The sequence below is a fragment of the Dipodomys ordii genome, unplaced genomic scaffold, assembly GCF_000151885.1.
Source record: "Dipodomys ordii isolate 6190 unplaced genomic scaffold, Dord_2.0 Scaffold31, whole genome shotgun sequence".
In the NCBI taxonomy this organism is placed as follows: Eukaryota; Metazoa; Chordata; class Mammalia; order Rodentia; family Heteromyidae; genus Dipodomys; species Dipodomys ordii.
Genome location: NW_012267247.1, coordinates 7,217,654 through 7,227,671, shown reverse-complemented (window position 1 = coordinate 7,227,671; position 10,018 = coordinate 7,217,654). Strand labels below are relative to the sequence as shown.

Genomic DNA, 10,018 nt, shown 5'->3' with positions numbered 1-10,018 from the left:
CTGCTATGAGGTTCTGTCTCACAACATTCCTAAAAGTAGCCATGTCAATTGATTATGGTTGGATCTAAAACTATGAGCCAAAAATAAATCCTTTTCTGCCAGGCATGGTTGGCATATGCCTGTAGTACCAGCTATGGAGCTAAGACAGGAGTATTGCTTCTTCCTCTTCTTCCTCCTCCTCCTCCCCCTCCTCCACTTCCCCCTCCTCCTCCTCGGCACTATTCCTAGACTTCATGCATGCTAGGCAAGCACTCTACCACTAAACCACATTCCCAGCCTGAGACAGGAGTATTTCTGTCTGAGGCCAGCCAGGAAAAATTGCAAAACCCTATTAGAAAAATACACTTATGAGGCCAGGAGCTGGTAGTTCATGCCTGCAATCACAGCTACTCAGGGGTCAGGGGGCTGAGATCTAAGGATAGTAGTTCAAAGCCAGCCCAGACAGAAAAGTCCAAAAGACTCCTCAGTCTTCAATTAACAAGCCAAAACCAAAACTACAGGTGTGGCTCAAGTGGTATAGCACCACTTTGAGTGAAAAAGCCAAATGAGTCAAGTACCAATGACTCACACCTGTAATCCTAACTACTCAGGAGACTGAGATCTGAAGATAAAGGTTCAAAGCCATCCCAGATAGGAAAGCCTGAGGCTCTTATCTCCAATTAAGGACCAAAACAAAAAGCTGGAAGTAGAGCTGTGGCTCAAGAGGTTAAGAGCACTACCTTTGAACAACAAAGCTAAGGGATAGTACCCAGGCCCAGACTTCAAGCCTAGGGACTAACACACACACACACACACACACACACCAATTGAAAGCACAAGTCCCTCAGTTCAAACTCAGTGCTGCTGGGTGCTAGTGGCTCATGCCTGTAATCCTAGCTACTGAAGAGGCTGAGATCTGAGGATCACAGTTCAAAACCAGCCCGGGCAGGAAAATCCATGATATTCTTTATCTCCAGTTAACCACCAGAAAACTGGGACTGGCGCTGTGGCTTGTGGTAGAGTGCTTGCCTTGAGCTGAAGAGCTAAAGGACAGCATCCAGGCCCCAAGTTCAAGCCCCAGGACCGACAAAATAAAAAGACTCAGTACTGGCAAACGCACACACGTACATACACACACAAGACAAAAAGCTCAAGTAACAGTATTTACTCAGCATGTTCGAGATCCTGAGTTCAATCACCAGTATCAAAGTAAATCAGATTTTCTCCTATTGATTATCGCAAGTATTTGTTACAATCAGGGAAAGCTAACTAACAACATGCTTTAGTGATTGTGGAGACCAGAGATGTCCTCCTTGGAGAACTAGTGGCCCTGATGCATAAACACCCAGGGTAGAAAGCAGGCTCTTATATAAACACAGATAACTAAAGGTTCTTATAAATGGTTTCTGCAGAGTTCAGGGCAATGCATCTTCACAGTCAACTCAGCATAGCTCAAAACAGGGAAGAACAAAGCAACCCAGGTTACGGAAAAAGCTCTTTTATTGCAAAGCATACATAGAAACTATAGGAGCACCTTCATGTAATGTGTTCTTGCCATTCTTCTAGTTTTCTTCCAGGATACTGGGACATTAAACTGGGGCATTAAGTGCCCCTGGGGTCCAGAATTTTGCCTATGAAGAGAAGGGCTCCTGTGTCTGTGTCCCTCAGTACAAAGATAAAAGGTTGGTTAAGGTGATAGTCCAGGGGGAAGGTGAGGCGGGTAACCTGCAGGGGTGAGGTGGGAGTGGTTCCTGCACCATCTTCATTCCACTCAAACCCAAGCCTGTGTTCCATTTGAGTGAGTTTGACAGGTTTGCCTGTGATCTTGCTGAAGTCTGGCGTTTCGAACAAGGATTGCAGTTCTGTAGAGGTTAAGAGAGATTCCCATTAAAACCCTGCCTTATGTAACACCCCAAAGAAGAGGCAAAAAGGCAGGCAAACTGGAAATGGAGCACTGCTTTGACCTGTGAAGCTTGGAGCCAGGGTAAATGATTGTCCCAAGAGGAAAATCTATTAAAATGTAAAATGGATGATACATCCAGGGCCTGTCTACAAAGCCATGGAGCCCTTGAATTCTGCTTAGCAAAGTGGAAGCTTCTAAGGTTCAGCCCCACCATGACCTCCAAGAGCAAAGAGGTCTTGCAAACATACTCATCTCTTGTAGGGACTTGGAAACTTCGCCTTCATAACTCAGCTTCAGCTTGGGGACAGTCAGAACTGCTTGGATAGTCTTCAGCTCTCGGTCTATGTCATGAATGAATTCAGAGGTGAGGCTCTCTTCTATCATAGTCAAGTTCTGTGTTGCTCTCACGGGAAGGAAGAAGATGATACTCATACTACCAGTCAAGGGCAGCTGAGCAATCTGAAACAGCAAGAAGCAGGTGGGTAAGTCCTTCAACACCTCAAAGCCTAGGGATGGACTGATACTAAGAGCTATACCTTCCCTTCTCCTATGGTGGTGCTTGGCTCTGTATGGGCCCAGCTCCTGATATATATAACAATTATCCTGTAACAGCAAGTAAACTCTAGATGCTCCTTAAAAACACAAAAACTGAGGCCTGGCGCCGGTGGCTCACACCTATAATCCTAGCTCAGGAGGCTAAGATCTGAAGATCTTGGTTCAAAGCCCAGGTAGAAAAGTCCATGGACTCTTATCTTATTATCTTATCTCCAATTAACCATCAGAAAACCGGAAGTGGCCCTGTGACTCAGGTGGTAGAGTGCTTGAGCTGAAGAGCTGAGGGACAGTGCCCAGGTCCAGGCTTCAAGCCCCATGACTGACCCCCCCCCAAAAAAAAAACTGAGAAAGAGAGAACAGCTTACACTAAGCAAAAGGAAAGAAATGTACATATCACCCGATTTGAAAGAAATAGTTGTATTGTCATAGTTTGTAGAGTTCACAAGCTTTATAGACCATGATAATGACAATTTGCCTTGTGAAGGCTCAAACGTAGCTAAGTATCACATTCCCACAATACTGTGAAATTTATGTAATCCCTTAATAAAGAAAAAAATTAGCTGGGTGCTAGTGTCTCATGCCTGTAATCCTAGCTACTCAGGAGGCTGAGATCTGAGGATCGCAGTTCAAAGCCATCCTGGGCAGGAAAGTCTGTGGGACTTTTATCTCCAATTAATCACTAGAAAACAGGAAGGAGCGCGTGGCTCAAGTGGTAGACCATTCACCTTGAGCCAAAGAGCTCAGGGACAGTACCCAGGCCCAAAGTTCAAGCCCCAAGACTGACAAATAAAAAGCACATTTCTCTTTTTTTTTTGGGGGGGGGGTCCGGTCATGGAGCCTGAACTCTGGGCCTGGGCGCTGTCCCTCAGCTCTTCAGCTCAAGGCAAGCACTCTACCACTTGAGCCACAGCACCACTTCCAAGGATACATTTGATAACTAACCTTCCACTCCATCTTTTTTTTTCTTTTCTTTTCTTTTGTTGGTCATGGGGCTTGAACTCCGAGACCTGGGTGCTGTTGCTGAGCTCTTTTGCTCAAGGCTAGCACTCTACTACTTGAAGCCAGAGCTTCACTTCGGTTTTCTGATGGTTAATTGGAAATGAGAGTCTCATGGACTTTCCTACCCAGGCTGGCTTTGAACCATGATCAGCAGAACTCAGATTCCTGAGTAGCTAGGATTACAGGTGTGAGCCACCAGCACCCAGCCTTCATTCCATCTTAAGGCGAGGAAAGGCTCAGAAGACTTGCTCACACAGTCACCCAGCAGATAAAATGCAGATAATTATCCATCTATTTCCATACATCATTCTGCCTTTCTTTGACCTCTCCCATCTACCTCTACAGACCTTGCAGTTGAGATCAGAATCCAAGCCATAACGTAAAATCGCCTTGGGGTCCGACATCATGGGGACTCTCACAGTCCTGTCCTCATCCAAGTGGAAATCCTGGAGGGAGGTCTTCCTGGAGTCAAACTTCGTTACCCACTGTCCTGGAATGGAACAAATGGAATGTCCTGAGCCCCAGGCACCAGAAAGGCCTAGGGGACCATGCTGTGTCAATTTCCTGACTGCTTGAAGGAATCCTAGTCCTCAGCTGCTCTGACACATGAGGGAACAATTGCTCTATCTCAGCATGTGTGGTTTGAGCTACAGTACTTCCAGTACCCCGAAAGCCTTCCACGCGCCAACTCAGATGGAAAGAAGTTTATTTGATTTGATTCCTTTCATCAAAGGTGATCTTTAATATGCTAGTGTGTGACTGCTCTTTTACTGGACATCAGCTCTTGAAGGAGGAAGCCACCTTGCTTTCCTCTGGGAATTTAGGGGTCCAGTCATGCTGGTTTCTAAAAACATAAGCATTTTAAGGGGAAGATAATGTGATTGTCTCCCCCCCCATCTCCAAGGCCTTATCTGAACATGGCAGATCCCACAGTAGGCTGTGCAATCATTTATGTGCCCATCACCACTGTCTAGAAGAATGGTGATAGGTAATGAATGACAGTTTATTGACCACCTCCTGTGCCCCAGGTACAATATTAGGGTTGCTTTGAAAACAAGTGAATATACAATAGTCTATACTTTATAAAGTATGCGTGTGAAGTACAATATTAGGGTTGCTTTGAAAACAAGTGAATATACAATAGTCTATACTTTATAAAGTATGTGTGTGAACCTGACATTAAAGATGAGGACTCAGACCCAAGAAGATTTCAGGGTTCTGCAACCAGCAAAGGCAGAGCCAGGATTTAGCCCTGTCTGACTCAGAAGCCTAATATGGTGCCCAGCGCAGGTCATGCCTCTTACACCTGTGGCCCCTCATCAGTCACTCTGTAGACACCTAGTAGATGGAAAACAGATATGCTGCAGCCTATCTGATTCTCTCCTGGCTTTGCCTCAGAGTCATGTCAGGCAAGGATTTGACTTCTCTTTCTCAGCCCCTTGACACCTGTCTTCAGCCCCTGGCCACAGAGAAATGGGGAAGCCCTCACCCTTGAAATAAGCCACACCCAGAAGCAGAATGCTGATGTCGCTGGGCATCTCCCTGGTCGACCTGGCAACTTTCCCTTTCATCTGGGCTTGTACCCAGTTGTTAATCTCCTGCAGGTCTATGCGAGGGTTGCCAGTCATGATCCTGGGCCTGGTCCCATATGACTTTTCCAGTGCTGCAACAAAGCTGGATTTCACCCGCAGCTCTAAGAAGAAGTAAGGAAAAGAAGAGGTTAGTGTATGGGTGAAAGCTGAACCAGCAGCCTGTCTGAGAATTTGCCAGGCTTAGGCTCTGGTTTACCACACAGCAGGCCCCCATTTCCTGCCCAGCATCTTCCCATGACTTGCTGAAGCATCTGCTGGCTTCCCCAGGCACTAGACAATGGATTCCATCCATTGCTGTTTCTCTTTATGCTATTGCACACCACTGTGCCCCACCCCCCCCCCAAAAAAAAACCACACCCTCCTGCCTTCCTCAGCCCACTTCCTCTTTCTGATCCTTATGGGCTCCTTCCTGTCTACCAATGCCAGGCCTGGACTGAACACACTTGATCTTTTGTTTAGGGGGGGGAGGGTGGCGGGAGAGGGGAGGGTGGCAGGAAGGGGGGAGGTAGCCAGGAATGTTCATCTTGGAGCTTAGAGGCCTTAACTATCAGATAGCCCAGGCTAGAAAGGCAATTGACTGCTTGGGTAGAGTAGAACATGCCTAAAGTCCCAGCACCAGAAAGGGCAGTCAGGAAGACCACAAAGAAGTGGGTAAGGAAAGAAGAGAGGAAAGCAATAAGAAGGGAGGGAAGGAGAGATGGGAAAAGGGGAAGAAAAAAATGGAGAGAACTGACTCCTCTCAAAGACAACACGGGAAGCACTCTTGAAGTTCTTTTGGGGGGCAGTGACGGTAGCAAGGAGCTCCTTGTAGGTGCTGTGGATATCAGGATTGCTGATCAAGTCATAGTAGAGAGCCCGGTGAATGATGGATTCCGTTCGTTGTTCTGCACCTGTCAGACAAGATGATGATCCTTGGATAACTGATGGGCCCTAGTCCAGCTTCTTTCAGGACAGCAATGCTAAACATTTCTTCCTTCCTGCTAATTGTGGGGCTTGAACTCTGGGCCTGCGCACTGTCTTCAGCTCTTCAACTCAAGGCAAGTGCTCTACCACTTGAGCCACATCGCCACTTCTGGTTTTCTGGTGGATTACTGGAGATAAGTATCTCACAGACTTTCCTGCCTGGGCTGGCTTTGAACTGCGATCCTCAGATCTCAATCTCCTGAGTAGCTAGGATTACAGGCGTGAGCCACTAGTGCCCGGCTTAAACATTTCTTAGTAAAGCAAGCTGACCCGGAGCTCACAAGCTTTCTGCCTTAGACTCCTGTACATGTCCTCCACAACCTAGCTAATACTCCTTTTATCTCCTAAGAGCCTGAGTAGACTGATCCTTCAGACTTTCTAGGTGGGCAAGGATTTGAAGGTAATGGAAGACACAACTAGGTTCTCAGAGATGTTCCTTAAAGTAGGTGAGCACAAGTCCAAATACTCCCTATCTCAGTCCTTACACTGTTTTGTAGTTACCTATTTATCAGTGTCCCCTGTGAACTCAAGCTGTGACCCTACTGTGGGCAACCCCAAACCTGTTTTCAGGCAGATAAATCCCTAGAACCTAGGTGAATAGCTGACACATAGTAGGAACTTGTTTAAGGAATGAATAAATGTTCTAGTCACAATATCAGTAAGAAGTGAGGATTGCAGCTGTACAAACCCTGAGCTCCCAAGTATATGGGCAGGACACTCACACACACACCCCTAACCAGCTTTACCACAAGCCCTTTATGCCCTTCCCCAAATTGCACATGTGCAGAAGCCCCTTGGGGAGGGGCCTCCATGTCCATCTGGGGCCTTCTGCAGCTACACACTCACCCAGCGAAAGGGCAGACAGGGCTGTGGCCATGCTGAGTGGAGACAGGAGCACGTTGGCAGTAGGGCTGGCACTGGATCTCTGGCGGTATAGGTCATAGCCGAAATTGGAGATGGCTGCTGCCAGCTTGTTCACAGGGATCTTGAAAAAGGGATCCTCTTCCTCCACTGGCTCCCCAGTGCTGTCAGGGACTGGGGAGCCCTGGATTAGGAGTAAAAGGACCAGAGGTGACACTAAGTGAATGATGTCTCCTGGCCTTGAGTAGGGTGTGTTCTGGCTCTGGGGTTTATGGTATGTTTAGCCTAAGGTTAAATGAGGCATGAATTTTCTGCTAGGAAGAGGCAACCTGGAAGATATTTAGCTGGCCAGGTTTAGACATCTGATGGAAGCCTATGACACACTTTTTTTTTGGGGGGGTAGGGTCCGGTCATTGGGCCTAAACTCTGGGCCTGGGCGCTGTCCCTCAGCTCGTACTCTACCACTGAGCCATCTTCCCAGCCCCGACACACTTTTTTAAACAAATGACTAGGAGTACCCCATCTCCATCCCCAGCCCCACTAAAAACCCTGTACTCAGGCTCCATCTGGTCACCCTGGCTGATTGCTCTGCTGCACCCTTCTATTACACCCTGCCCTGTCTTTCTTGGCCACATGTCCTTTCCTCCATCCCAGATTTTCCCTGGCCAGCACTATTTGAAGGGAACTTTTGACTTCCTGACCTTTTCCAGAGCCAAAGATCACCATTATGCTAGGTGCTAGGCTCTTGGCTAGTTCATTCACTTTCCGGTGCTGGGTATCAAACCTTAAGGACTTGCACATGCTAAGCCAGCACTCTACCACAGAGCCATGCCCCAGCCTCTGCTAGTTCTTTTCTACTTTCTTCATTTCTTCATTGATATATTCATCTGATACCCCAAAAGACTAATAGCTTAAAAGAATTGAAAATGTCTTTACTTTCTACCTATCCCCAGAACCTTCAGAGTAGATAGATGGTCATGAGTAGGCTGCAGCAGGTAGAGTACCTGCCTAGCTATACAAGGCCCTACTAGGTTCAATCTCCAGCACCAAAGACAAAGAAGAGTAAGTATCCAGCAGGTAATAAATAAATGTATAGTCACAATGTAAAGAAACAGACTGAGGTCACTAAGCTGGTGAGAAGTAGAACCATAACTGAAACTCAGAACCCACAAAATGCAGGGCTCTGACTAGTATGCCCCAGCTGCCTGACCTGTGAGTAAGAACCCCTCACCCCTAGTCATGCAACAGAGGCTCCAACTGGGCTCTCTGAGAACTCTACACTCCAGTCAGTACCTGAACAAATTACTAAAGACTACCACCCATCCAGTGAGCCATACAAGTATTGCAGAGATATAAGGGAGGATCTTGGGGCTTGAACTCAAGTCCTGAGTGCTATTTCTGAGATTTTGTTTTGCTCAGGGCTAGCACTCTACCACTTGGACCACAGCTTTACTTCCAGATTTTTTTTATTTTTTTGGTGATTAATTGGAGGTCAAGACTCTCACAGATTTTTTCCTGCCCAGACTGGCTTTGAACCATGATCCTCAGATCTCAGCCTCCTGAGTAGCTAGGATTACAGGCACGAGCCACCTGTGCCCAGCACTTTTCAGGTTGTTTTTTTTTTTAATCTTATTTTGGCCTCTGTTCTGTCCTCTGAAAGAATTCTTGGAACCCGACTTCCTGTGCTGTCTACCATGCTGCCTGCTAAGCAGGGGCTGGAAGAGCTGATACCCCTCTCTTCTCATCCCACTGACCTCAGAGCTGCTGGCGACATTCTGGCAGTTGACTTGCCCAAGTAAGGTTCCGGCCCAGAGGAGTAGCACCAAGGCCCGCATCTCAGACCTGCAAGAGATGCAAGAAAGACAGGCAAGCCCCTCCCCTCATCCACCACCCTCCCCTGCCACACTGCCTGGCCAAGGGGCAGGCAGAGCAAGCACTTCCCTCCAGCCTGGAAGTAGACCCTTTAGATTACCCCCTCCCAACCATACCTATGCCCACCCTGCACTTCCTCTCAGTCAGCAGCTCTATCAGGAACTGTATTTTCAGCTCAGTGGACCCACCTTCCAATGTAAAAGCTACAGTGCAGTGAAGATCCAGCTGTGGGCTCCTCCTTCCCTGTAAGTATGCTACAGTGCAAATGTACCACAAAGCTTTTCCCTGGAGGAATCCAGACAGCTTATTTGATAGGGTTTATACCTGGAACCTCCTGAAAGAATGCGGGCAGAACCCAGTGCTCTGTGGAATCTCAGAATAGCAAGAATGGGAGCATCCGGCCCAGCCCCAGCTAAGCTGCCAAAAGTTCTCCAAGTCTTCTGGAATTCCTCTGGCCTAAAGCCTGTGACTTCTGAAAAACTCATTCCTTCTCATCTCCATTTCCAGAGCTCTTCCCCAGTTGGTGAGGAGCCTTAGAGTCTAGGGTTGGACCACCTAGATCCAAATCTCAATCCTGGGCATTTTTTTTTGTTGTTTGTTTTTGTTGTTATTTTAAATTTTTGTACCACTGCTGAGGTTTACACTCAGAGCCTTATACTTTCACTCAATTTTTTTTGCTCACAGATGGCATTCTACCACTTGAACCACATCTTCAGTCTAGCCATTTGATGGGTAATTGGAGATAAGTGTCGCAGACTCTCTGCCCAGTCTAACTTCAAATCATGATTCCCAGATTTCAACCTCCTGAGTAGTTAGGATTACAGGCATGAGTCACTAGCACCTCTCCAATTCTGGGTTTTAGTTGTTCTCTACATTTTTTTTCTTGGTAAGTGTAAGTAAAATAGTACTTACCTATTATTATGAGGATCAAAATTAGATGTCCTTTTTTGTTTTTTGAAACAGGGTCTCGCTACATAACCCATGCTAGACATGAACTCAATCTCCCAAGTGCTGGGATCATAAGCAAAGGCCACTATGTCTGGCTCCAGGCTAGATAATATATCAGCATCACTTAACAGCACCAGAGGCCGGGTACCAGTGGCTGATGCCTGTAATCCTAGCTATTCTGGAGGCTGAGATCTGAGGATTACAGTTCAAAGCCAGCCCAGGCAGGAAAGTACATGATATTCATGATATTCTTTTTTTTTTTGGGGGGGGGGGAGTCTGGTCGTCGGCCTGAACTCTGGGCATGGGCACTGTCCCTCAGCTCTTCAGCTCAAGGCTAGCGCTCTGC

General features: G+C 47.1%; 1 protein-coding gene across 2 annotated transcripts in view; it reads right to left on the bottom strand.

The window, feature by feature from the left end:
* Positions 1–1,479: 1,479 nt before the first annotated feature.
* Serpinf1 (serpin peptidase inhibitor, clade F (alpha-2 antiplasmin, pigment epithelium derived factor), member 1) overlaps positions 1,480–10,018 on the bottom strand; it is a 12,269-nt gene continuing 3,730 nt past the window's right edge. The window contains exons 2-8 of one of the 2 annotated variants that reach the window (XM_013016357.1): positions 8,607–8,694; positions 6,838–7,036; positions 5,763–5,918; positions 4,926–5,129; positions 3,784–3,926; positions 2,131–2,341; positions 1,480–1,841 (exon numbers count right to left, since the gene is read on the bottom strand). In XM_013016357.1, the coding sequence (XP_012871811.1) occupies positions 1,582–1,841; positions 2,131–2,341; positions 3,784–3,926; positions 4,926–5,129; positions 5,763–5,918; positions 6,838–7,036; positions 8,607–8,687 (1,254 nt within the window). In that variant the 5' untranslated portion in view covers positions 8,688–8,694 and the 3' untranslated portion in view covers positions 1,480–1,581. The remainder of the gene's footprint in view (positions 1,842–2,130; positions 2,342–3,783; positions 3,927–4,925; positions 5,130–5,762; positions 5,919–6,837; positions 7,037–8,606; positions 8,695–10,018) is intronic. The other variant, XM_013016358.1, reaches the window with a different exon arrangement.